This window comes from Paralichthys olivaceus, chromosome 6 (genome assembly GCF_024713975.1).
Source record: "Paralichthys olivaceus isolate ysfri-2021 chromosome 6, ASM2471397v2, whole genome shotgun sequence".
NCBI lineage: Eukaryota > Metazoa > Chordata > Actinopteri > Pleuronectiformes > Paralichthyidae > Paralichthys > Paralichthys olivaceus.
This window is the reverse complement of record NC_091098.1, coordinates 25,480,565-25,507,007: the sequence shown is the minus strand read 5'-3', so window position 1 is coordinate 25,507,007 and position 26,443 is coordinate 25,480,565. Positions and strand designations below refer to the sequence as shown.

Below are 26,443 nucleotides of genomic sequence, written 5' to 3'. Positions count from 1 at the left end.
ACAAGACAGTGACTCAGGTGTTTTCTGCTTTAATCATAGTAATAATGCAAGATTAGATAAGATAAGATGAGATGAGATTAAATAAAACTTTATATTGATCCACACACTGGGGAAATTCTGTTGTTACAGCAGCAGGCAGGTCTGAATGAGGTAGAATAAAAAAGGAAAAGGCAATATATATATATATATATATATATATATATATATATATAGCTTTCACTGTCAGGGTTTGTGTAGAAATGTTTCAAAGTAAAGTGCAGTGGCACAGGATGATTGGACGAGCAAGTTTGTACGAACATTGAGGAGTTGTGATGTGCAGATTACACAAATGTGTTATTTCTGTTGGAAAAAGTGCAAATAGTGTGAGTAGAGTGAGATTTTAAAAACCGGCGTAAGAACAAACTTTGAGTTGCCATGTTGAAAATCATAAAGCAGTGAGTATAATCTATCTTTCTCTGTGTGTGCATATATATTATAAATTCATAATGGTTGACAACATGTATGTATGATATATAAGACATGTGTGAATATATAAAAGTGTGAACACTGTGTAAAGTAAAGCACAAAGCTTTAATAACTCAGCCTTGAATAAAATAATACATGTTATGTTTCAGTTTTACGTTTATTTCGATGGGTTCATCACGTGATCAGATCACTGCTGATGAACCTGCACAGGTTACCATGAGTACAGATGTGTACCTGCACAGTACTCGAAGTAAAAGTACTTCGTTACACAGAGTAGAGGAGTAACAACAGAGCAGGAAGTGTTTCTCTCTCTCTCTCTCTCTCTCTCTCTTCCTCTCTTCCTCTCTCTCTCTCCGGCACATGACGGTCAGCTGGTCCGAGTCACGTGATCGCATCTCTTCTCTGGCGGAAGCGCTGAACAAACATGGCCGCTGCGAGCAGCTCCGGTAAAGTGCGACTGACGACGCTTCTCCTCCGCCTGCTCGGCCTCCTCTCCTCCGCGAGCTGCTCCGCTCAGGTGCCCCTGCTGCTGTGGTCCAGCGACAGGTAAGACACCGCGTCACCTCTTCGTGGAGGAGACACTGGCTGCTAACGCTAACGCTAATGCTAACGCTAAGCCCTGCTAGCTGGCCCAGCTCAGACCAACTTCACAGCCTGAAGAGAGAAAGAGAGAAAGAAAGAGAGAAAGAGAGAGAGAAAGAGAGAAAGAAAGAGAGAAAGATGATGTTTAATGTTTGTGGTGAAGGTTCACACTTTTCAAAAATGTTGAACTCATGTTGAGGAAACTGGGTTTAAGTTTTAAAATCCAACTTTGGTTCTGGAATCAGCTGGAATCTGATCCCACATCTGTGATTTAACATCTTTCATGATTCTTTGTCAGGTTGTTTCCATGAAGTCACACTTGTGTTGTGTTTATTCGCTGTTTGTGAAAGTCCCTCAAGAGAAACTGTGATGAGATCAAATAGAATAAAGTGTGAATACAAAGAGGAAAGGAAAGTAAGATGTCCTCTTTGAGCTCAGCTTAGAAAACTAAATGTTTCTCATACTTGGAAACGATCTTCCTCTTGTCTCTGCCTCGTCCTTTATTTAAGATCTTAGAATCATTATATTTCTGTCTCACTCCACCGATCTTTGTCTCGAATAATGAGATCCTTCATAAGTTAAAGTTACGATTTAAATGAAACTTTGGAGTGTACACAATATCTGACATTTTATCTGAGGGGTCAAACTTGTACAGCCCACATTGACAAATCAAGGGTGAGGAAAAAACCACCTAAAAACTTGATATGTTTTTGTTCCCTGCTCATTTAGCCTTCCACCGCTGGCCTCACCTGCAGCTGGTCACATCACATCCAATGACCAGTTGTCCGCGTACCTCGCGGCTGCGTTGGGCTCTGGCCCTCACACTGTGCTGCTGTTCCTGCAGGACAAGGTCAGTCCCAGACACGTGAAAACCAAACTCCTGCTCTGTGGCAGACAACAGGACTGTCCCCCGAACGGACTGGAGCTGAGTGTGAAAAGAGTCGAAGCGTCTTAAACCCGTACAGTTAAAGTTTCTCTGAGGTTTTCAAGGATCTAATGTGCTGGAGAGTTTGTCCTTGGATCTGTAACCTGTGGAAAGCAGAGCAGTCACGTGTCGTTTGTAGCTGCACCGTGTAAAGTCTTCTCATTCTGGTGTGACAGTGACGTTTGATGTTACTTCCCATTTCACAGTTCCTCTATAACACAGCCCCGCTTTCTGCTCTTTGGTGGACGCTCCTGTTCCCGACTGATCAACAGGATCAACTTAATGTCGTGTGAAGTTTTCACCAGATGTTGTTTTATGGAAAATGTCACATTTTATTAATACAAATAAAAATTGAATATTTTATTTCACTGCACATTTCAAGGCTCCCAATGACACCTTGCAATTTATCATAAATAAACACATGAACGATTCTAATAATTAAACTAGTTTAAGTATTTAAAGTGTTGAAATTGGATTTGGAGACAAACAACATGAGAATAATTAAAAAGTGAATCAGCTTAAGACGTTAAAACAGTAACAGATTATTATAAATGAACATAAGAGGCACAAAGTAAGAATCTGCTTAATGAGGGACAGAGAAGATGTTGTGTTTGTTAGACTCGTGTTTTGAGTTTGTGATATTTGTCTTTATTTGTGTTCAGTTGAGCAAAGATGACTTCACAGTCTTTGGTGGCGTGTTTGGAAACAAACAGGACAGTGTCTTTCACAACCTGGAGGTAGGTTTTTGAAACATATTCACACTTTAATCCCGAGTGAAGAGGATTTCATCAGATGAATAAAACCAATAATTCCACTCGCTCCTCTCCAGGCTGCTCTTCAGTCCTCTGCGTCGTCGATCACGGTTCCAGCCTTAGAGTGGACGGGCGCCTCTTCCTTCCCGGCTCTGTTTCAGGAAACACTCGGAGTGTCGCCTGTGCTCGTAGATGCTGAGACTCTCTCACATCTGACCATCAACACATCCGTCAACAACTTACTGCTCATCAATCTTCCTTATTGTACCGGGTGAGACTTCAGTTTTTCCGTCCCTCTCTTCTATTTCTGCGTCTAGACATGAAGAAAATAAACATGATTTTTTTGTTAAACAGATCACACAAGTCTTGTAAGGAAGTCCTGCACGACAATGGTGAGAATTAGAATGTCATGGTGTCATATTTATAGCACCGTATCATTGTAGTCATGCAACATGTAACTCAAGTGCATTCTTCTCTCAACAGATGAGATCATTGGAAACGTTCTTAGTGTCGTGAAAGAAAAAAATGTTCCGTACACTGCGATATACACGGGACTCCAGCCGTCACGAGTAAGACTGTCACACCAGAAATATTCTTCCTCTGTACGTACAAAGAAACACATGACGACTCGAAGATCTTAAATTGTATCTGCAGGTCATTTCAGAGGCGTCTGTGTCGGACCAGTCCGTGAGCCGCTCCTTGCTCCAGGCGGTTGAGGCTGATGTCAAAGCGCCGATCATGTTTAATCAGTCTGGAAACCCCTGCATCATGCTTTGGGCTCAGAATCTCTTTGTGAGCCACGAAAGCCCCTCAAAGTGGATCGACCTCGCTGAAGAAACACCCTCCTTGGCAGGGTCCATGTGTAACAACACTAACTCACTGTAAGATCCCCTCTCCGTTACAAGACAACTTCAGTTTCCTGTCAGTTAAAGGAGAGATGTGATTTTTAAATGAATTGTTTTCTCTTTTCTTTCAGGCTTGTCCTCACTTATCCATCTGGCTCCATATTAAGGTAAGGGGGATACATTTCTCATTTAAAGGAAAAGTTTGGCAAAGAAAAGCTCATTTACATCTTGTATTTGTAAAGATTCGACAAACAAGATATGAGGTGATAACAAGTGAGTTCTAGAGAGCTCACGTCGCCTTTGGACAGAGCTGTTTTCAGACGTGCTCTCTGGACAACGTGTTCCACCATTTTGCTGGAGTTTTTTTGTTTTTTCACATATGAAGAACACAGCAGGAGCGTGTCCGGGTCAGACGGGTTCACAACAGCAGAAAAACCACAGGAGCCCTCATGTAAGGGATGAGGCGAGACGTAACCTATTAATTCTGCTGCGGAGAGATCACATGTTTTAATTTACAGCACAGCCTCGACCCAGAACCCCTCAGATCTCAAAGTCGACATCTTCGTCTTCTGCGTGTGTGACTCCTCTTTATCATCCTGAGATATTTTTGTCTGTTCTCGGTGTTGGAAGCTTAATCAACATGCCGACCCACTCGCCTGTATTCTCCTCCGCTCTCTATCCTGGCAGGAAAAACTCCAGAAATTGTCTAGAGCCTCTGACTCGGACATTTGTGTTCTGGTCTGTGACAAGTTTACATTTCCCTCTCCTGTGTCTACATCCTCATTGTCTTACTTGTTTGAATCTGTATGTGCAGGTATGAACACCAGTCGTAGCTGTTAATACACTGAACACTACTCTGTTGATCCCCAGTTTTTCCATGAGTCAGCGCCACTATCCTGTGTCTGGACGGAACTGGTTCACCCTGGACTCTGTGCAGCTGCAGTCCAACTCTCAAACTGCGTCTTTCGTCGGGGGACGCGGCATCTATGCCCCCGCAGAGTACTCCTTCCACTGCCAGTCCGTCAGCAGCTTCCAGGACGCTCTGCTGGTGCCAAACAACACCAACCAGGAAACATCCAAGTGGAGCCTCAATTTTATCGACTTCCAGGTACATCTCTCGTGCTGCGTTCTCCTCTCTGCCTCTCAACACCGCTGCAGCGAGGCCTCACGTTCCTTCGTCTTTTGGATGTCAACCGTTTCATACGTTCTCTGTTTTTTGTTTTTTTTTTACAGATTCAGGGCTTCAGGTTGGCAAACGGAACAAATTTCTCCTACGCAAGCGACTGTGCAGGATTCTTCACCGCAGGGATATGGATGGGGCTGCTGACGTCGCTGCTCATGCTGCTCATTTTCGTGTACGGTCTGCACATGATCATGCAGCTTAACACCATGGATCGATTTGATGACCCCAAAGGTCCATCGATATCAGTGCCTCAGTCGGAGTGAAGCACTCTTTACACGCACACACACACACACGCTCCTCAGTGCCTCCTGATGTTGGGTTTTGGAGTCAGTCTGTGTGATTTAGCTTTTGTATGTGTGGAGCTTTTTACTTTGAAGGTATTTGTCAGACAGATCATATTACACTGACGTCCTCTCGTTACTTTTCCTTCCTGAATCCTTCCTCAGACGTATTTGTTCCAGCGTTATCCCACAAGGCACATTCCGCTTCATTTCCCTACGTGTACAAGTGCCAAGATGGATGCAACCTTTCTTTCTCCACATGAGCTAATTCAGAGTGCGTGTGCTAAATGAAGTCTTCGTGCCAGAAACGCTGCATGTTTCCCCTAAAGATAAAAACTAGTTGCACTCTTAACTTGCAAGTGCCAATGTGAATGTCTTTGCCGGAAGCCGTAGGAACTTTTCAGACCTCAATTCTTACTCTTGTCTTTATTTTTCCAACTCGTCTGTAATGGAAAGACTACTGCTAATGAAAGAAGTGCCTGTGTGTATATAATGTGTTTGTGAAATGTGTGAAATTCCCGAAATGTGGCTGTTTTGAAATGGCCCCTGGCTGAAATGCTTCCTCTTGGGTTTAGTTTCACTTATGGTTGAATCGCAGACTTGCGCCACTTCAATCTCGTGTTTTATCGACAGCTGAATTATTTATATGAAACTACTTTATGTGCTTTCGCTGCCCTTAAAGTTTGCTTCAGGTTCATTGATTAATTTAACAACGGTGCCTCAGTTCTGCTTTTGTCAAATTCATAGAGTACTGTACAATGACTTTAATTGCAAATAAAGAGATCTATTAATTGTAAATGACTTTTTGTAGTTTCTGGTCATGCAAACATAGAAATGAATTCTTCCAGCTTTGTGTAACTTAATGATTTGAATGTGTATTCATGCATATTTATATATTGTAAACTCAATTTGCATTATTCATGGTCTGACTCGTTGCCATTGTTACAAGTCACAACACTGGCAGCAGCGTTGCAGGCGGAGGAGACGGCAACACGGGATTAGTGTGTCACTGTGTGTTAACGTGTGTTCTTTGTCAGCCTCTCGGCTACAAGCTGTTGTTGCAGGATGCCGGTGACTCGAGTTCAGGCATCAGCAGCTTTCTGCAGCAGCCAGGAGAGGAAACTCTTCCCCCTCCATTATGCTCCAGACCGACTGGGTAACCAGATGCACCGACAGGGGGCGCCACACCTCGGCCCTGGCTGCTATTTCAACCAAGAGGTTTGTGTCCTGACATGTTTGATGCATGTAGTGAGCATGTTGTTTTTACACACGCGTGTTTCTGCAGAATGTTTGGTGAGTTTTCTCATTGACGTTCTAGAAAAAGAGTTTAAAGTCTGAATCCAGATGAATTTTAATAAGACGTTTGATTTGATTGAAAATTTGCCGAAAAGTCAAAAGTAAAAACATAATTTTCTTTTTATTTCATCTTTATTTCATCAGGCGGCCACATTGAGATCAAGCTTTATTTTCCAAGAGAGACTTGAGAACTAGAAACATTCACAATCAGCAACAATACGAATAAATAAATAAAAACATATCGTAGTAAAGATTTAACATCTTGTAGTTTGAGGGAAGTTTTGTTTAAATCTTTCCATTTAGCAGGACGATAGTAACTGAATCCAGTTCTACAAATATTGGTGTGTATGTGGATGAGGTCTAAAGTTTATAAGTTACTGGATCCAATTATTTAAGAGTGAATGAACTACACTTCCCATAAACCTTTGTGATTGATCCCCCTTTCCAAAGACCTCCAGAGAGTTTCCTCTTGAATTTAACCTCGTTGTAAATATAGTTTTGTAATATTGTCGTAGCTCCTGTTACAATATTGTAGTCTGTCTCTTCTGTATTTATTATATTTCATACATTACATTCATGATGCAGAGATCATGATTTACTTTGTGATGTTGAACAGTAAAAGATCCCAAAAGATGATGTTTTGTGGGAACCAAATATTTATCTTGTGTGTGCAAGATAACAAATTCAGTTTTGTTCCCACAAAATAAAAAAATGTAATCTTTAAGATGATATTTGTATTTTCACTGAGCCCATTATATTCATTTATTAAATTCATAATTTCCCTGTTCCTCACAGTTTGGCACCATACTTTACGACTTGCAGATGAGACCAGAGAGTAACAAAGGTTATGTTCTCTCTGCGAGGACGGCAGCACGCTTTCCGCCTTGTGGCAAGGTAACGTGTTCCCAAAGCACCCGCAGCGATCTGTACATTTAGTTCAACAGGCGTCCATGATCTGATTCTACACATGAAGATCAATTTAGAAAGATCAGGTGTAATAGAAAGCCTTCAAACTGGGGTCAGGTTCAGGTTCAGGGCAACAAAAGTGAAGATTGCTCCAGAAATAAAACCATGAATTTTTATTTATTTTTTTACTCATCACCAGACTGTGACCCCTTCACCACAGCAGTACCAGAAGGATCACAGCCGGTCCACGATCGTCCCTCCTGGAAAATCACCTTTCGACTCCACCACAGAGAGATTCAAACCCACAGCATGTGCAGCTGAGGACAGTCCAGGGTAAGAACAGAGAAACACAGTGAACAGTGGCGACCAGACCTGACGGATGTTATTCTGTGCTGCAGGCCTGGAACCTACAAGCCTGACGCAGTGACAAACAGGAAGGTGAGCTGGCCGATGTGCTTCGGACGCCCAGACTGGTCCAGACTGCCGCCGCTGGAAAAGAAGTCACTCAGGGTGAAGGTGGGTGAATCAGTTGGGCTCTCCGCTCCTGAGTTATGGAGCGTAACAACCATCGTCCACTTTGAGAACAGCTCTGGTTCAGAAGGGAAGATATCGATTCTCATCTGAGGGAACGATAAACCTTTGTCAGCAGCTGGAGCAGAAACGTGAGCGACACGTAGGAGCCACGTGTTCACAGCAACAGACTGATTCATCGCCTCTTCACTGGGTGACGCTCTACATTTACACGTTAATGTCTTGTCTTCAGTTTAAAACGTCTTTGTGATATTCTACTTATTTTCATTTAGCATCCGACTTGTTTGCAAACCCCATGAATTTGTGTACTGATGTCAACATACAGTAGAAATTGGACACGCAGTATTTAAATATGTTTTTGGTGGCGTCAATTCATAATGATATTTGTTATAAACCATTATTGCTCTTGTTGTTTGACTTTCAGTTACACAGTGAAAGGTCTTTGCTGGAGCAGAGGAGCAGAGTGGCCTACCTGAGTCTGTACTATTAACTCTGCTGGATGAAAACCAACACTGACAGGTGACGGCAATAAAATGGTGTCATGTTCATGAGCCTCGTCAAGTAAAGTTATTTATCCCAGAGTTAAAAAGAAAGAAACTTATTTTTCTTTTATTCACAAAATGACAGAACTCCTGTTTGTATTTTACACTGTGATGCTGCTTACAAACAAATTATAAACAAAGTGAGTGCCTCTAGAAAAAACGACAAAAAATGAGTCAATAGGAGTCAGTTTGCCAAAAGTTCACAGCTGTTCTCGTCCCAGCGTCGAGGAAAAGCAGCCGCTGGTCCCGGCTAACGCGGCGGGACTCAACACCGGGGCGCTTCACTGGACCACTGACCGCACCAACACTGTGGCAAATGTGAGTCTGTTGGTTCAGTTGGGTCCAGGCTCATTTCTTCCTCCTCACTTTGGGTTTCTTGACCGGACGGAGGTACGGGTTGTCGATCACGTTGTCCTCTGTGGCCTTTGCGGAGGGAACAACACCACTGGGAGGAAGCAAAGAGTTTTCTTTGTCGGCTCCTGGATCATCCTGAACGAGAGAGGCGAGACGAGAGCAATCATTAAAGAGCAGTTAACCACTCTCACAAAGACAATGATTGATCCTCCATGTTGAGCTCTACACTGGTGGCAGAGGCTGGAGGTCAAATCATTTCCCAACATCTGAGTTTCCTCAGGAAACACTAGAGATAGACACTTACACTGATGTTGTGTCCTGTTGTGTTCTCGCTGTCCGTCTGGTCGTCCTGCTCGGACGAGTCCGTCTCCTCCAGAGTTTGCAGTTCCAGCTCAGACGGCAGGAGGGCGCTGAGATACGGGATGGTGCATGGCCGAGCTGCGATCACTGGTAACACATTCGCGGAGCTTAGAACTCGTCCGAGAAACAACATGTGTTTAATGGAAATATAGAAATGTCAAACCGCTCACATGGGAAGGCAGTGATGTCGTCTTTGAAGAGGCTCTGAGTTTCTCCCGTCTTGGCCATGAAGCGTGTGAGAGCTCGCTCCACGTCTCTCCTCTGTGTCGCTGCCTTCTCTCTCACCACTTGGTAATCTGACACAGGCTCTCTGAATGTCTGCAGAAAGAAAAAATAAAAGACTTAGATTTTTATCTGCCACACAAACTGAGGTTTGATGCAACAACTGGCACAAGAAGAGACACAACATGCTCTTTAATGGATTCTACTTCATCTCCTGAGAACAGTTGGGACTCACCGGTGTTTTGATGTATGTGTGAGGGTCAGGGAATTCTGGGAAGTGACTTGGGATGTGAGCTGGATGTGTGCGTTTCTGTCCGGCTGACAGCGCTCTGGGAGTCACAGGCTGGTTCGTCACTGGAGCTACAATTCCAAAAAGTAATTTGTCACAGTTGAAATCAATAAAGACAAAAACGACTTTGATCCAGTTATGATATTCAAGCCTATTTTAATAACATATAACTTTTGACACCTACAGTGGAGAGGACGGCGCCTACTTACGTGCAGTTATAACCATCCGCTGTGATCGTTTTGCATAAACAGGCAGCGTGTCCACATTGAAACCTGCAGTGACACAAACAAAATGATGTCATTGATATTTCATCATGTCAGCGATCTATATTTCATGTGTCTCCTCCGGGACTTACCCATTTCAATGAGTGTGACCACCGTGTCCGACAGGGTCGGAACGCTTCTGGCCGTGTGTTCACAATAAGCTTTAGCACAACGACCTATTTCACTTATATCTGCAAAGAAAAGACAAAACGCTGTGTTTCAGAAAAGCCTGTTAATGATCAGTGAACATTTAGCAGAAGTGGATGAGGAATAAAGAAGGAGTGTAAAACAACGTTCGCATCAATCATTAAAAATATGACTCATGTTGCTTCTTTATAAACACTCTCTAGTTAACACACCAAATTACTGATCTACAGGTTCTGTAGTCACTCTGTGAATGGATCTGTCTTTTTTTTTCTCTTCTCGGCAATATCTCAAAACGACTTTGTGATGAAGTGCAGGAAACAAATTATGAGAGAAATTATAGCACGTTAGTGTTTGGTAACATCTTGCTAACTGCTAATAGTTAGCAAACACACAACACAAATATTCAAATACGAAGCTCCCAGTAAAATGGACGTGGTTTATCCTCAGTGCATAAAGACATCACTTCAGGATTCAGACTCACAGCTCTGCATCATCTCAGTGAGCGTCTCCACCGCCGCCTTCTCTGCGCTCTCGAAGCCACACTCGGTCAGTAGGGCGCTGACAACAACCTGCAGGGTGCGGCGTCGGGCCAGGTGGTAGTTCTCTGCAGGGCTGGAAGCTGCTTTGCTGCCCCCCCCACGCTAAACACACAAGAAAACACACCGTAAAGAAACAGCACGAAAGAAACCAACACAACATTGAGTTCAAATGATTCCATCTATATCAACCAATCAGGCATCAATCACATGTTGATGAGGTCAGACCAGTCTCAATATTCACAAATGTGCACAGAAGGATTCACAAATACAATGTGAAAAAAAATCACAAATACAAATAATATATTTCTACATCTGTGTGTGGGTTTATCTATTAGTGTGTATTTGTGTGTGGATCACTACGTGTGTGGGTTTTTTTTAGACTCCCCTGATGTTGCTGGATTCACAAATGCATTTTTTGGGACACAGACCTATCTGTATCTTCTTTTTACTGCTGGTTATATTAAATAACTCCTGGTTATTGTCACTAACTCCTGGTTGTTTAACTCACTCGCTGTTTATCTTAACTAACTGCTGGTTGTGTTAAATAACTGCTGATGATTGTATCTAGCTGCTGCTTCTAGTAAATAACTTTCTTGATTCTTGTTCTGATTTCCAAAAGTCAGATAAATGCTGCTGTAACAAGAAGAGCTGCTAAAACAATTTTCACTGTTTTAATGTTGGTGACAATGTTGAACACTGACAATAAAGGATTCTGATTCTGATAACTGCTGGTCATATTAAATAACTTCTGGTAATCTTAACCCACTCTTGGTTATATTTAATAACTCCTGGTTATATTAACTAACTCCTGGTTATATTTAATAATTCCTGGTTATATTAAATAACTGCTGGTTATATTAACTAACTCCTGGTTATATTTATTAACCCCTATTTATATTAACCCTCTCCTGGTAATCTTAACTCACTGCTAACTAACCACCACTCAGGTGAATGTGACGGTTAGCTAAACGCGGTGAACCCGCGCACACTCGGCAGCTAACAGCGGCTCCAGCTCGTCTCTTACCCCGCCTGTGCTCAGAGGACCTCCCGACGCCACCGCAGGATCCGCCATCTTAATGTGTCTCGACTCCAAACGTTCAGATTATTTGATTTCACTTCGAATGCGACTTTATTTTCGACCGACGACGCTTTTCAGCCGCCGCTGGTAAACACGGCGCGGGTCTGTGACGTTACTTCCGTCACACGACCGGATGTGGAAATTGGAGCATCGCGTTCGCTTCCGCCCCCTAGTGTTTGAAGGTAAAGTTACACTTTCTGGATTTTTAACAGGTTGAAGTAAAAAACGCTTGATTTAAAATATGAACAATAAAAATGGAGGCTAATTAAATTACAGATGGAAATCTTGTACTGTTGAAATGCTGTTTTCATCATATCACAACTGCTTCGATCAAATCAGCTTTAAATTAACGAAATCACTTTAAATGAATCACTTTAAGTTTCATTTGTTTCTACTCGGTTGTTTACACCGCCTCCACTCTTCAGTTTTAAAACTCCTCATATTTTATGGGACTTGCTGGACACAAACCTCAGCTCACAGTCAGAGGAATATTAGATGAGTATGTGCAGATACCTTTGCCCTTATTATTATAACTTTATTTGAACAGCACTTATCTAAACACGGCTACAAAGTGCTTCACGAAATCCATGATAACAAATTGATGAACTAAAATAAAAACACATTAGTATCAGTTCAATTCTAAGTGCAAAATAATACTTATGATAAATAATTAAGAAGTTGAAATGACTCAGATACGCTTTGGTCAAATGTACTTTTACATAAATGTTCTGTAAAGTTAATGTTCATGCAAGTATCAACCCTCACAGAGAGGATTACAGGTTTCCTTTAAAACTACAGCCAGGGTTTGTTTAATCAATTACTCCATTAAAAGGAGAGTAAACACAGCCATCTCTTAGTTTCATCCGCTAATTGTTGAGTGTTTCCTTTTCCAAGTTCTGTTCAAAAGTTCAGAAACTTTGGGGTTTGGTCTGTTGGTTGGACAAAACAAGTTTAACAATAGAAGTACGTTTTTCTGTGTGTTTTTTTTAATAATTAATTGATAACTCAAGAAAATCTTCTTCGGATCAGCATTAGAATTAAATGAAACTCTAATTCACAATTCATATTTTTCTCTCTACATTTTAAATGTATGACCTGAAACGGTCTGTGACTGGAAAAACTGTGTAATGTTATTTAAATCGCACACGTTCATCACATCACATCTGTAATTATCTGCTGCCAGACTTTATTGTACCAGTTTCTCTCTGAACTAAAGTCAACAATCTAAATAAAAGAATTAATACAAATGGACGAGTTTAACACAGTGATTTATTTACCACCATGGTCATCAAACGTTACAAATGCAGTGTCCATTCAAATCAGGAGACCAGAGTTTCTTTGTAAGGCATATAAGCACTTGGCTGAGACCCCAGATGTTTGACCCTGGACTCCAACCGTCTCCAGCACATCCACGACTTCAAGGCAAACAGAGGTAGTGTGTGACTTCCGCACCTCTCTGTCCTCCCTCGTCTCCTCGTCCAGCTCCACCGGCGCGTGCAGGCTCCCGCTCCGCAAACGGCAGCAAAACCGTCTCCACCAGCCCGCCGACCACGCCGAGCATCACCAGGGTGGAGCCCAGCGTGTAGATCTTCACCATGCCCCAGTTGGGCCCCTGGTTCAGCACCTCCTTAGCGAATGGGATGATCTCACCAATGGTTTGCATATTTCTGCAACTTGATTTTATCTGTTGATGGAAAAACAGAGAGTGAACGTGAAACATTTGTTCGACCGAATCAACCAAGAAATGCTGAATTACTCAGGTTGTTTGGATAAATGTGTCCCACGCAGATACTCACTCTGAAGGACACTGCAAGTTCCTCAGTGTTCGGTCTGATCGGGAGTTCGCAGGCAGAGAGACAGAAGGCGAACCGTCCAATTTAAGCACAAGCGGAGACAGGTCCCCTCCCACAGTGGAGACAAAAATGAATATTCATGAGGCCACTGGTGCTGCAATTGCTGTTTTGGAAATGAGGTCTTCTGGGTAAAAGTGCGCCTGTTCTCAGAAATAAACAGGTGTCATCACATGAGGTCAGATCTGTGTATCGAGAAGAGCTCCGGCCGTCCTGAGAGCAGAAGACAGACTGAATAAATAATGCAAACACTTCAGTCCTGCAAGTTACTGCACATTGGACGTCATGAGATGAAGGTGTTACTCATGTTGTGGGGACATTAATCTGTAAACACAGTTAGAATGTTGGGGTTTGTCTTTGTTATGTGGACAGAATGAAAGTCCCCATATCGAGACAGATTTTAGACTAGATGAGGTTCAGGTTCAGGTTAGGGCATCATTGTGAGTCACTGTAATGTCCCCTGAAGTCATGGTGTGCGTGTGTGTGTGTCCGCATGAAGCTCTCTGCCCTTTGACCTCGTTCCCTGAGGGAGGAGGGAGTAAAGTCAGACGAGCGAGTTGTGAAATGCGTCTGATCTTTGTCACAGAGAGACGTGTCACGAGCACTCGGCGAAAAAACTTGGTCAACATCACCAGACGCCTGCATGTTGGTTTAAAAATGAGCCAAAACAAAAACGTTGCAGAAAAAAACAGAAAAGAGACAAAAACAAATAAATTATGTCAAAACCCACGTGTGAACTTTTGCTCTGAAGTGATGAAATGTGAATTCACGACAAACTCGTTGTCACATCTGGAGCAGAAACTTTCCTCAGACATCTCCTCAGCTCCGCCGTCAGTAATGATCCTGCTGCTGGGAAGAGGTCGAGCCTGTTCGGAGACCTTCGCCCCACATCTCCGGGTTCTTCTGCCTGAATGGGCGGACTGTCTGCACCGCGGCCTTCATCGAGTCCGCCGCAGAGTGTCGGGGGGGCCGAGGAGGGCCGAGGAGGGGTGAGGATACACAGGGATTTGTCTGTGTAAAAGTACATGTAAAAGTACAGGTAATACTTTTCTGTCATGATGTGTATCTATTGGTTTAGTGTGATTTACCTGCTGCTCTAAATACACTGCTTTTACTAATCCTGCTGTTAATCTACTGAAGCCGGATAACTGGCTCGGAGGTTGGTTTAATTAGGGAAACACGGTCAGGTCACAAAATCAGGTACAGAATAAAAAGTCGGTTCTTTTTTTGTTGTTAATGCAAAACTTTACTTTAAGTTTAGAAGAATTTATAATTCTTAAATTTGCATTTTGATTCAACAAAAGTTTTCAGTTTTTCTGTGTAGTTTTTAAATACTTAAAGTTGTTCGTTCTCATGTGGGGGGTATTAACGTCTATTATTCAAAATAATGATGAATAACAAGTAAAACATTAATTAATAAAAAGTCTTGTTCTAAACACATTAACTGATTCAGACTCACATTCATTTTTTTAAATTCCAAAGCACAGTGAACTTTGAACACAGTTCTGCTCCAGATTTATCATCAAAACCAAATTATTATTATAATATATTTATCAGGTATCGTGGTTTTCAGGTGAGTTAGTCCCGAGACGTTCTGGAGACATCAAGAGGGAACATTTAGTGGAAAGATAAAAATGGAAGCGAAAGTTTTTGCATAAACTTTATTGATGAGCGTACAGGAATCCATATTTTACTAGATCGATACAAAGCTACACAGCTGAGACACTGAATGAAGCACGTACAGGAAGTGGACGTCTAGTACAGAGAACGTATATCAGCGTGTACTGTGTATACTGTGGCAGTTTTGGATAAACTGTACTTGTGGCATTTACACTGTTTACGATTCGTCAACTCGTTTTCTTTTCGTCGTTACTTTTTTTTTTAAAACAAAAGAAAGAAACTTATAGAAAAGATAGAACACAACACAACTTCACAACAGTCGGTTATCATCGGAGGAGGTAAGCATGCAGTTTGTCGGTGTAAATATTCTACTGTGCTCACGAAAGCAGGTCGGCTACAGAGTAAAGCTTTGCACACAGAGGGATGAAGCGCGGCGGGAAAATCTGTTCGTGAATCTTCTCCTCGATGACACGTATTCACAAATCTACAAACCTGGACATCAAAGTGCTGCTCAGTGAAATGAAATCAACCCGATCCCAAGTCAGGATTTGCAAAATCAGTCTCTGCGACTCCTGAGATCAGCGACCGCTTCACACTCAAGACGAGCAACACGTCACGTCCCCCGTCTACGAGGGCCGGTCCTCTGAATAACTGCTCAACTGAAGTCTACCCTGTGAATCAAAGTGTGTGTGCGTGTGTGTGTGTGTGTGGTTGTGCGTCGGGAAGCTTCATAGGCACTCGTTCCAAAATAAAAATGTCCCACGGCCTGTGTGGACCTCGCAGACCTGCTCGGGTCCGTCAGACGAACTTCTCGCTCGCGGTACCAGGGGGAGCTGCCAACACAAAACAGCTGCATGCTGAGTGAGCACGGCAACACTGACCTGCAGGGGGCGGAACACACTCAGAGTGAGACCCAGTGGACTTTAACGAGCTGGAACAGAACACTAACAGTTTCCCTGTTGTTCTACTGTGTTTGATCAGAATACACATTCCGTCGTTTTCCTTGCACCTACCGAGTAAAATGCTTTTTTTTCCGTGTCAACCTCTCGCAGCCTTCACATCACTGAGCAAACTCCGGTCTGCACAGTCTTACCGTCACGGTTCCTACAATACCTGAAAGTACAACGGACAGTGTGAGTCACAGGTGCGTCCCACTTCAGTCGCACGGTCACAACTCAGAAGCTGATACGAACCCGTTGAGGTTGGCGGGCTCGGAGTGGTACACGTGTTTGCCCTGCTCGGCCATTGAGGGAGCGTGATGCGCGCCGCGCTGGCTCTGACTGGCCTTCAGCGTTTGGTAATGGCTCTTGGGTTCGATGTGGCTCGTGGGCAGGGGCATGTGACACGTCCCCCGCGCCCCCCCGCTGACCTCCGGCTCAAGCTTGTCTGGATCGAGACGCTTGCGGGTCTTTGTCGGGGAGGACAGGTCGATGACCTTGATGTCCGGGATGCTGGTCTGCCTCATGGTCTGCTCGGAGTGGGCCTGCTGCAGCTTCTTCATGTGGTTGATGGCCACGGCAGCGTTGAAGGCTTGCTGTGAAGGGAACGGAGACACCTGTGAGACACGGAGCGTTTGCAGGACGGGAGCATGCTCTCTACTGAGGGACATTCCTGCAGGCTCACAAAAGTGTTTGAGTCGTACTTGAGGAGGCGTCTTCTAATGTGAACACTTGTTTTTTTGTATTTTTAGCTTTGTCCGTATCTACTCTTGTCCTTTATGTGTGTGGGTGACACTTTTATTTGCTTCTTTGGGGACGAATAACGTTTTTTGATTTATTCCGGGAGGCTGAGAATCATGTTGAGTCACGAAAACTCAAAAAGTACATTTTTGAAATGTCACAGAAGGAAAAGTAGAATCCATCTCCACCTGTTTATTACTGCAAATAACTGAGACTCGCCCTCGATCTACATTCGTTGGCCTCGATTACAGAACAATATCTTATTAAACTGGCCTTAATCAGGAAGGACTTAGGTAGGCTCAAGATTAATCTATTATAAACTGCAGCTCCTAAAGGAGTTTAACGCATCAAGGCCAAGAAATCAATGAGGACTGACCTTCCACTTGGACTTGGCGAAGTTCTTTTGGATCTGAACGCTGACAGAATAGTAGATGTCCTGGCTGCGGGCCGTCTTTCCGATTATCCTGAAAAAAGAGAGGACGGAGAACAACGTTTGTTCCACGTTAGATTTAATCCTGCGACGGATCTGTTTCCATCGTTAAAGACATTATAAGAAAATCTAAGGAGCATTACTTATTGTTTGCTTTTTAACTGTTTCCTATTGTCAGCCTTCATTAGAATTATTCTTATAAGTCCTCACAGTGACACTCACCAGGGATGTCTGAGTGCTTGGTCAGTGCTGTAGCGCATGTTGGGATTCTTCTGCATCATGTTACGGATGAAGTCTTTAGCTGCAGATAGAGAGATGAAGGAGTTCAGAGCAAAGGGAGAGTGTGTGTTTGTGTGTGTGTGTGTGTGGAGACGTGAAGCAGCTGCAGCAGGCGACACACAACAACACAATACGTCCGTGCTAATATTCTGCAGCTTTACCAGATTCAGATATGTCGTCCCAGAAGGGGGAGTCGAACTCATACTGCGCCTTCATGATCTTGGAGAAGAGTCGCGTCTCGCTCTCTTCATAAAAAGGAGGATATCCACAGAGTCTGCGATGATGAGATAAGCATTTATTAACATCGGAAAGTACTGAATATTCTACAATAAGGTGCATCTGTGTGTAACAGTGTGAGCATTTGGAACGTGGTGCCGCGTCAGCTTCATTATTCTGTGTGCAGGTCGACGTCAGAACATTTTCAGCTTTTAAAATATTTATGAAAATGCAGCAACTTACTTATTAATTTATTTTTGGACAGTGCTTCTCTATGATGAAGACCATTAACTTTCATTTTCATACCGTCTTTTTCTTTGTTAATCTTCTTTCTTATGTTTATTTTTAATTATTACTATTATGAGGAGGGTCGGGAAACAAGGTGTGTTCTGAATATATATACAGCATATATAAATGTGTGTGTTTTTTATTATATATATATTCACAATTGATGCAGATTTAATTCAAATTCTTTCCGTCTCTTTCTGCTGATGTGTTGCAGTCGTGGTTCACACTTACAAGATGTAGGTGATGACTCCGATGGACCAGCAGTCCACTGCTTTACTGTACGGCTTCTGAGCCAAAACCTCTGGAGCTGAAAGTGACAGACGATGTCAGCGAGTCCAGAGACGGACAGGTATAAATATTACATCCTGTCCAAACTCTCCACAGCGGCTGCGTGTCCTCGTATTCTCAGACCCACCATACATCATTCATGAGACATCCTCACCTACGTATCCTGGAGTGCCACAGGCGGTCGACATGATGTCGTTGTCCACCATCTTCGAGAGGCCGAAGTCGCTGATCATGACCTTGGAGTTTTCATCCGGGCAGTAGAAGAGGATGTTCTCTGGCTGCACAGGGACAAACACAGGAGAGCCGTTCACACGCTGCCGAACATCTCATCGCCTTCTCACACATTTCACTTTGGATAAAAGTTTCAACGCCTCTGCCCATTAAAAGTCAATGTTTGGGCTTATCAATCCGGAATTTACAGGAATAGTTTTCCTGCCGAGAGTTAGATGAGAAGATTAGCGCGGCTCTAAAGGCAAACTGTTTCCTGGCTCTGTCCAAAGAACCACAACTGAACCTTGGTTTTATCGTCATCTGCTCCTCAGTGTTTGAGCAGAACATCATGATGTCACAGGGAAAGTTGACCTATGACCTTCCGGATATTAATTCTTGAATTATGAAAAAAAAAACAACAACACGTAATTTGCGATGTCACAGTGACAGCGACCTTTGACCTATGACCACCGAAACCTCAGCAGTTCATCCTCAAGCTCCAATGAAACGTTTGTTCCTGATTTGAAGAAATTCCCTCGAGGCGTTCGTGAGAAACCTCGTTCACAACAATGGGACGAACGGACGGACGACCTGAAACCACAACACCTCCGGACATGACTGTCCTCAGCAGAGACGCATAACAAACAAGCTCTGATGTCACTGCTCTGACAAACAGGGGCAGGCAGGTGTGTTTTGTCACCGGTGGACGAGTTCACCTGCTCCCAGTCACTTGTGCTGAGCTAAACAAACCGAATCCACAGAAACGAGCGCTTAAAGTTTCTTTAACAAGTAAAGAAGCAAATAAAATTTAACAGTGTGAGATAGAATAGATCACGTGACCCTGAAATATATATAAATAAGTAAAATATAGTTAAAAAGGCTTGAATATGTTTAAACAGGTCTTTAATATATCAAGTTCATGACTCTTGATATTTCTTTGTTGACATTGGATTCAAATTTAATTCATTACATCTGTGAAAATCTGAATTTTAACTTTATTTTTCTTGAAAAATGTACTTGAGTCATTTGAACAGTTCAGATTTTCGGTACAAACAGACGTATTTGAATGATTTCAGGTTCGTACCTTGAGGTCCCGATGCACTACGTCGTTTTGGTGCAGATAGCTGACGGCCTGCAGCACCTGCTGGATGACCCTGCTGGCGTCCTTCTCCGAGTACACCCCCCGGTCCAGTATGCGGTCGAACAGCTCCCCGCCTGAAACGCTGGCACCAAGAAATCACAGGCATCACACTCTGTCACCTCAAATCTGAATTCCTCTAGTTCTACGATTAACAGCTGGGAAACTCACAGCTGCATGATGAGGTAGTAATGAGTCCGACTCTCGTAGAAATCCTCCATCCCCACGACGTTGTCGTGTTTGATTCTGTTTGAGAAAACAACACTTTGATCACGTCTCTGCAGAATTCACCACAGACTCAGAGACGGAGCAGATGAAAGGAAAGTCGAAGCTTCACCTTCTCAACACGGCGATCTCGTTCTCCAGGTTCAGGTCCGTCTTCTGTTTCTTCTTCACACACTTCATGGCAAACATCTTCCCCGTCTTCTTCTCCTTCACCATGTAAACCTCTGAGAACGCCCCTCTGTTCACAAACACACAGACACACACTCTATGACGACAATGTTGAACTCTAAAAACAAAATGCATTTCTAAATTTTACGTGGCAAATGAAATCCTTTCTTTCTTTCTTTTCCAGCCTTGACAATTTCTTCGCAGGCCTGTACTTTCAAACGCATTAAAGAAGATAAGATATAATAATGTGACTAAATTTTGCTTTAATGAGGAAAAAATTCCCGCTTTTAATTTGACAAATAATTTGGGAAAAGATTGATATCATGTTACAGGGAACATTAAAAAAAAGTAAACGGGGGTCGGGTCCACAGATACGAGGACTGCTTACAGTCTATTTACAATCTTTATAAAAAACAAAAGAGGGCGTTCAGATCTAAATGAACTCTGAATCCGGAGCTACAGCCACAAGATGGTTAGCTTAGCTTAGCTTAGCTTAACTTAGCTTAGCAATGCAACTGGCAACATCTGGATCTGTACAAAAATCAAAAAAGCTCAAATACACCTGAAAAACCACCAACTGTCTTTTATACACTTTGAATTCTGTGCAGATTTAAACAAACCGGATATAAAACGGATCTGCAGAGGAAAGAAGATGATTGAAACTTTACAATGTACAAATACTCAGGTTTTAGTCGGAACATGAACTGAGAATCAATCCTGCAGATTTTGCCTCCATAAATAAAATCTCAAAGATTGAATGCTCCTGTCAGAGCTGTTTGTAATTATGATGTCACTGCCTCTCGCCTAATTGCATCACACAGGAATGGAACCTTCCCGGTCTTTTCAAGAAATATCTGGGGGGGGGGCTCAATTAAGACGTAATGAAGATCTCTGAGGTTTAACTGTTCGCATGTCAGTGACTTATCACTGTGCTGCTCCGTGTCCCTGCTATCTTCAGCTCTGTCTGGGAATAGTTGTCCTAGCGGGTGGATTAGGCGCCTTATCCCTGACGTAAGGGAAACGGCGGCAGGCTGAGGGCCTCGGGTGCACAGGTCAGAAACGGAGCATGTGCAGCAGCACTGATCCTCGGGAACAACAAGCTCTCGCTCTCACAGGTACAGGTTGTTTGGTGTCGAGGCCTGCGAGCCGCTTCTCGAAGGAGGGATGAAGGAATGAACACGCGGCTGCAGGAGGATAAAAGCAACCTCGTGTCTTATCTATTTAAAAAACTGAATGTGAACCATAACCGCTTTATTTCCCTCGATGCTTGTTTGACTGAGTCACATCATGAGGACGTTGTCGCCCGCACGTCACATCCCGTTCGCTCAACTGATTTTGTCCCTGGTTGACGAGGCTGTTCTTCCTGCTGGCGTCTCCTCGCAAAATTATTGTGACTCTCAGGGGAAATTATCAATCAAGGCCCGAACACGAAAGCAATCAGGCAATCAGACATCACGAGCACTTTTCTGAGCTTAAAATTCAAAAACTGTCGAGTGAAATGTTTCATAAGACGTTCAGGGGGTTGGAGGCTGCGTCCTGTTGCTAGGAAACCGTGAGGATGTTGTTTTCGCTGTGCGTGATGAGGCCCAATGGGAAAGGCTGTATCTGTTCCACTCAAAGTCCTGCTCCCTCTGGACGCTTTCAAGACGGAAGACGGGAAAGATGGAATAAACCAGTGAAGCAGCTCAGCTCTGTTCGTTGTCACTGTTCAACAGAAACGATAGAAAATCACACTGCAGCAGGAAAAGGTCTCTTTTTCTGGATCCTTCAGTTTCAAACACTTTGTTTAGGTGAAGCTCGTCTCTGCCCAGTTTCTGTTATCTTGTGTTTTCACCTGCGTTTGTTTGCTGGTAGGCAGGATCACACTTCCTCTAACACCGTCAGTCACAGCGTAACAGAATAATTCATCATCTCGATCGTAATAAATGTTGAGGGGACTGATATTTATGTGTTGCAACTTCAAAGCAGTAAACAAAAATGTCTGAGTTGCTGACAAAGAGATTTGATGAGTGACTCAGAATACGACAAAGAGATGGTTTCACTAATGAAGAAACAAATAAACATATTTTTAAAATGCATTAATCGGAAGCACGCACCAGTTTGCACGAGACCCAACGTTTTCCAATCGCCAGGATCATAATTCAAATTATTTTAAACAACAATAACAATACCAGACCATGACAGATCTGATAATATCACAACAAAGATTATTTCTGAGGGACTGAATTCATGGCTCCTACACTTTGAGTGTGCGCAGTTTGGTGCAGATCCAAATAAAAATCTGGACCTGGTGAATTGAAATGTGATTTCACGAGGAGCCTGAGTGCTGTTTGAGAGTCGAGGTTATTTGCCGTAGATCGTATTAAACCGTTCTGTACTCTCCAGCCGAGGCTGATGTGTTCTGCCTCCTCAGCCCTCAGCACGGAGCCCGGCTGTTTTGCCCAACAACACGCTGATGTCACAGCACTGGCTCGCTCACACCTTTATTTACTGCAGGCCTCTGATCCGCCGCTCTCAAGCCACTCGCTGAACACCGGACCGCTAGAGGACCTGCTGCTTATTAACGCTGACCTCACAAGAATCAGGCCAACACAGGGGAGTGTGTGTGTTTGTGTGTGTGTGTGTGTGTGTGTGTGTGTGTGTGTGTGTGTGTGTGTGTGTAGTATACAGAGACGTGTTGCAAAACATTCACACATTAGTTTATAAGGGCTGTAAGATAAGAGAAGACAAAATAAATAAGATAAGATGAGATACAATAACTTTATTAGTCCCACTAGGGGCAATTTAAAAATCAGTAAAGGTAATAAATAAGTAAATATGCAAAGAAACTGAAAAATATAAAAAGAATATAAACGATATGTACTAATTTACTGGATTAGTAAATTAGCCATTGAGTTGCACTTTCTTACTTCACTTATCAATTAATTTGTCTATTAGACGAAGAGAAGCAGCAAATGAGAAGTTAGAACCAAACATTTAGGAATTTAATTATTTTTCAAACAAATTAAAAAGACCACTTGAACGAGGGCTCGCTCAGCTGACTGCACAGCCCGGAGCCATCAGGACGGTCGGACTAACAGCCCGAGCATCTTGTTGTCTAAGACTTCAGTAAAGACGGATTCCTCGTGTCAATCCTATCAAAGCAGTAATCTGTCCTGAAACTCAAACAGCACGTTGAGAGCCTGGAGCCCCCGACCAGGCTGAGTGAGAAGATATATGAATCACTAATTGTGGTAATCAATTAATGTAGTATTTCAGGTTTATCAACATCACAGTAGAAATATAGAGAGAGAGACGATGCTTAGAACTGCAGCTTGAAAACAGGAATCTGGTCAAAACCTATTTTACCTTCATTCAACAAGTGGAAGACAAATGTGAAGAGAGAGAGTCTGAAATCAATGGATTCAATTTATGAATTATATAGAATTCAGCCCTGAAGAGTTACGTCTGTTGATGTGATGTATACATATGCAACATGTATGATATGCTCTACATGTATATAGACAGTCATACTACCTTTTAATCCTTTGTATATACTGTATATGTATATTATCTATTTTTTACTGCAGCTGCTTCAATCACTAAAGGACTCTCACAAGAAAAACAGGGAGAAATTCTACTGCTGATTCAGAAAACCAAGCAGGAAATTAGAACTCAGTGAACTTTTCTTCAACAAGATCAACAACAATTTTAAATGTGAGTGCGATGTACTTACGACCCCAACTCCTCCATGATGTCGAACACCTCCTGGATGTTCTCGGTGTTCTTCTTCCACACGTAGTCGGCCTCTTGGCGTCCCATGTCTGCGTCTGTGGGGGGTTCTTTCAGATGTGAGGAGAGAGAAAAAGGCACGTGAACGATGCTCGATATTAATCCTGGCTTAATATCCAGACGCCCTCATCATCACAAACAGAAAGTCGTCTGGGATTATGGTCGAGGCCGTGAGACGGCAGGCATGAAGGTTGCGCTGCTCAGACTGTCTGACAAAGACACAGCTGCTGCGTCCTCCTGCAGACAGAAGGTTGGAGCACTAATCTCATCTGTAACTGACTCACTGGCTCCGAAAACACTGGACGACACTGCTGCGCAGGAATAAGCCTCAGAAATCAGCAGCAGCAGCAAGATTCCAGTGCATTGGAATTTTTCTGCACTGCCTGGTCCCAAAGTGTTCAAGATTAAAAGTTGACCAACAATAATAAAAGCTCTGATGTTAACTTGGCTCAGATGACGAACTCCTCCAGTTTCAGGACGAGAGAGAGTTCCAGAACTTATCTAATGACTTATCTCACAGAAGGATTAGGAGAACTTTACATGAACAGGATATGCAGCTCAGTTTCCTGCCCTCTTTTCTCTTATATAATGGATTAGTGACTCTTGATCTGGAGGCCTGACCTTGTCACGGCTCAAACTGCTGGAACAGAGACTCAAACCATGCAACAGGTCGAGCAGGATGAAAACCTGGACCGCCAGAGAACGAAGGTACTTGTTGAACACAAAAGCAAAAAGCCACGAAATGCTTGGATCCACATGCAAACATCACAGCTCGACACACGGAACTGTAAAACATGACATCTACGTATCAGTGCATGATTCAAACCAGGTCTACGCACACACACTGATCAGCTCTGAGGCTCTTCTGCTCTCACCTCTTTTATTTTACTGCAGTCGTTTGTTCAACGAGCTGCTGTTTGGGTCAGAACATGCGATGGAGCAGAGAATCTACATTCTCGTGCACAAACAGTGATGATGCACAACCTGCAGCACTGATCCACATTTCAATGCAGGGACTTTTTTCAAGAGTCACAACAACAGCAGCATCTCTTATTCTCGGCTCTTTGCTCCCTCTCTTACCTGCAGGGGTTTACACCAGTGCACAGGAGGATAATAACAACAATAGCAACAACGACAGCTCAGTGCACAGAGTCCCTGCTCCTTCTCTCTCTCCTCTCATGCCACAAGTTGGCTGCAGCATCAGATCTCACTCTGCGGCAAAACAGAAGACTGGTCAGATATTCAGCTCAGGCTTGAAGCACTCGGCTCTCACAGACAACGTCACTGAGCAGAAGCAGGGAATCACAACATTACGCTCAGAATACAAATGAAGCAACTCTGGCGCTCTGCAGGAAAAAAAACCCCACAACAACAAACACAATCCTCAAGAGCTGCAACTCTGCAAAATGAACGGATCTGAATTCCTCCAGATAAAAGTGGTTCAGGTGACGGAGAAGAGGCTGGAGATGGGATGGGAGGTGATGTGGGGCTCACCTGGACTCTGTGCGCTGCTGCTGCAGGAGCTCCGCTGCTCTGACTCTCCTGAGCAAAGCTCGACCTGGTCTGGACGGATTACTGCGTCTGGGACCCGACTAATACCTGTCGTCCGGTCGGAGATTACGTCCATGGAGAGAGGAGGCGAGGGGGGGGGCGGACACTCTCACAGGTGCTCATTGAGAGGATCCAGCTCAGGCTGCTGCTGCTGCTGCTGCTGCATCGCTCCTCATCTCTGCACACATGCTGCAGGTTTATATGGGAACCTGTGCGTCCTGCGCAGAGGAGCGGCTCCTTCCCCGAAACCAAAACATCCACGATTCATTCACTCACCTCGCGAGCGAGTGCATGCAGGTGTACGCGCACAACAGTTTGAGCACGCTCCTCAGCACAGATGGAAGTGGACTTGTTTTATATATATATATATATAAATATATAAAGTCAGGAGTGTGGTGCATACTGTTTGATTTATCTGCAGTCTGCTTATAAAACCACATTTACTTTTATTTGAATCGGCACCAAACTGCACAGACTCTTAAATATCAAAGGCCTCAAAGCATCAGAATGTTTTATTATAATAAAGGAAAATGTGAAAAATAAATCCTGGATCTGCACCAAAAATTTAGTGCGTTCTTCCTCAGGTTCCAGGGGCGGATCTATGACTTTTCTGTCAGGGGCCACAATTTACACAGAGGGGACCAATTACATGTCCAACATCCACGCACAATTCCTGCGTGGTGAACATTTAAAAGGATAGTTCACCCAAAAGTCCAAATCCAAAACAATTGAAGTAAATGGTGACAACTTCTTCAAACGAAAAAGCATTTTCATACTAATTCTTTTAATCTCTAATGATGAATCTTCCTCGGAGCCCAGTGGTTCAAAGTGTTCCGGCGTCACAACCTGGAAACACAAACTTTGTTCTGAAGAAAAACTTACTGATGATCTATGAAGAGATAATGTAAACAGGTTTCGAGCGAGTTCTATTCACTAATTCACACACACATACAACGCACTGTTTGAATTACAGAGCAAGCGAGTGAGGGCCCAGTATCTTGCCCGAGGACACTTAGGAAGACGGAGTGGAGGAGCCGGAGATCGAACCACCAACCTCCCGGACGGTGTTCGCACAGACTGATGCTCTCACCACTGCAGCGTCGGCCTGCATAAGCCTGCAGCAGCAAACTGTGGTCTTCAGAGGGGACCTTTAACAAGCTTATGTTTTAA

General features: G+C 43.4%; 4 protein-coding genes across 5 annotated transcripts; 2 read left to right on the top strand and 2 right to left on the bottom strand.

The window, feature by feature from the left end:
* Window positions 1-343: 343 nt before the first annotated feature.
* atp6ap1b (ATPase H+ transporting accessory protein 1b) lies at window positions 344-5,831 on the top strand. Its single transcript, XM_020110653.2, has 10 exons — window positions 344-1,011; window positions 1,777-1,897; window positions 2,635-2,709; window positions 2,802-2,995; window positions 3,079-3,116; window positions 3,208-3,293; window positions 3,379-3,605; window positions 3,701-3,736; window positions 4,440-4,677; window positions 4,803-5,831. The coding sequence occupies exons 1-10, from the start codon at window positions 890-892 to the stop codon at window positions 5,013-5,015; spliced, it is 1,350 nt and encodes a 449-aa protein (XP_019966212.1). The 5' UTR covers window positions 344-889; the 3' UTR covers window positions 5,016-5,831.
* Window positions 5,832-5,953: 122 nt separating this feature from the next.
* Window positions 5,954-9,668, top strand: LOC109647140 (ciliary microtubule-associated protein 3). 2 transcript variants are annotated; one of them, XM_069526698.1, is made up of 5 exons: window positions 5,954-6,251; window positions 7,125-7,223; window positions 7,435-7,568; window positions 7,634-7,751; window positions 8,191-9,668. In XM_069526698.1, exons 1-5 carry the CDS (start codon window positions 6,099-6,101, stop codon window positions 8,254-8,256), a joined length of 570 nt encoding a protein of 189 aa, XP_069382799.1. In that variant the 5' UTR covers window positions 5,954-6,098; the 3' UTR covers window positions 8,257-9,668. The 2 variants fall into 2 exon arrangements, with proteins under 2 accessions (XP_069382799.1, XP_069382797.1); XM_069526696.1 differs by having other exon boundaries at window positions 7,634-9,668.
* Window positions 8,349-11,692, bottom strand: taf8 (TAF8 RNA polymerase II, TATA box binding protein (TBP)-associated factor). The gene is made up of 8 exons (XM_069526695.1): window positions 11,507-11,692; window positions 10,425-10,584; window positions 9,889-9,987; window positions 9,743-9,805; window positions 9,480-9,604; window positions 9,193-9,340; window positions 8,967-9,109; window positions 8,349-8,797 (listed from the first exon to the last, which is right to left on the bottom strand). The coding sequence occupies exons 1-8, from the start codon at window positions 11,552-11,554 to the stop codon at window positions 8,657-8,659; spliced, it is 927 nt and encodes a 308-aa protein (XP_069382796.1). The 5' UTR covers window positions 11,555-11,692; the 3' UTR covers window positions 8,349-8,656.
* Window positions 11,693-15,298: 3,606 nt separating this feature from the next.
* Window positions 15,299-25,554, bottom strand: camk1gb (calcium/calmodulin-dependent protein kinase IGb). The gene is made up of 13 exons (XM_020104240.2): window positions 25,217-25,554; window positions 23,667-23,772; window positions 19,896-20,021; window positions 19,730-19,804; window positions 19,505-19,643; window positions 18,365-18,488; window positions 18,154-18,229; window positions 17,580-17,692; window positions 17,362-17,440; window positions 17,086-17,173; window positions 16,224-16,564; window positions 16,044-16,143; window positions 15,299-15,911 (listed from the first exon to the last, which is right to left on the bottom strand). Exons 1-12 carry the CDS (start codon window positions 25,347-25,349, stop codon window positions 16,086-16,088), a joined length of 1,458 nt encoding a protein of 485 aa, XP_019959799.2. The 5' UTR covers window positions 25,350-25,554; the 3' UTR covers window positions 15,299-15,911; window positions 16,044-16,085.
* Between the last annotated feature and the right edge of the window lie 889 nt (window positions 25,555-26,443).

What these genes read in the sequence shown, in the direction of transcription:
- atp6ap1b (XM_020110653.2), top strand. Translation starts at nt 890, where the DNA reads ATGGCCGCTGCGAGCAGCTCCGGTAAAGTGCGACTGACGACGCTTCTC. An exon ending in AATCTTCCTTATTGTACCGG is followed by an intron (nt 2,996 to 3,078) that starts GTGAGACTTCAG and finishes TTTGTTAAACAG; the next exon opens with ATCACACAAGTCTTGTAAGG. An exon ending in TCAATTTTATCGACTTCCAG is followed by an intron (nt 4,678 to 4,802) that starts GTACATCTCTCG and finishes TTTTTTTTACAG; the next exon opens with ATTCAGGGCTTCAGGTTGGC.
- LOC109647140 (XM_069526696.1), top strand. Translation starts at nt 6,099, where the DNA reads ATGCCGGTGACTCGAGTTCAGGCATCAGCAGCTTTCTGCAGCAGCCAG. An exon ending in GCTGCTATTTCAACCAAGAG is followed by an intron (nt 6,252 to 7,124) that starts GTTTGTGTCCTG and finishes TGTTCCTCACAG; the next exon opens with TTTGGCACCATACTTTACGA. An exon ending in GCTTTCCGCCTTGTGGCAAG is followed by an intron (nt 7,224 to 7,434) that starts GTAACGTGTTCC and finishes ACTCATCACCAG; the next exon opens with ACTGTGACCCCTTCACCACA.
- taf8 (XM_069526695.1), bottom strand. Translation starts at nt 11,554, where the DNA reads ATGGCGGATCCTGCGGTGGCGTCGGGAGGTCCTCTGAGCACAGGCGGG. An exon ending in GTCCTCTGAGCACAGGCGGG is followed by an intron (nt 10,585 to 11,506) that starts GTAAGAGACGAG and finishes TTGTGTGTTTAG; the next exon opens with CGTGGGGGGGGCAGCAAAGC. An exon ending in CGACATCACTGCCTTCCCAT is followed by an intron (nt 9,110 to 9,192) that starts GTGAGCGGTTTG and finishes ATGTGTTACCAG; the next exon opens with TGATCGCAGCTCGGCCATGC.
- camk1gb (XM_020104240.2), bottom strand. Translation starts at nt 25,349, where the DNA reads ATGGACGTAATCTCCGACCGGACGACAGGTATTAGTCGGGTCCCAGAC. An exon ending in TAGTGCATCGGGACCTCAAG is followed by an intron (nt 18,489 to 19,504) that starts GTACGAACCTGA and finishes GTCCCTGTGCAG; the next exon opens with CCAGAGAACATCCTCTTCTA. An exon ending in GGAGTCATCACCTACATCTT is followed by an intron (nt 17,693 to 18,153) that starts GTAAGTGTGAAC and finishes TCATCATCGCAG; the next exon opens with ACTCTGTGGATATCCTCCTT.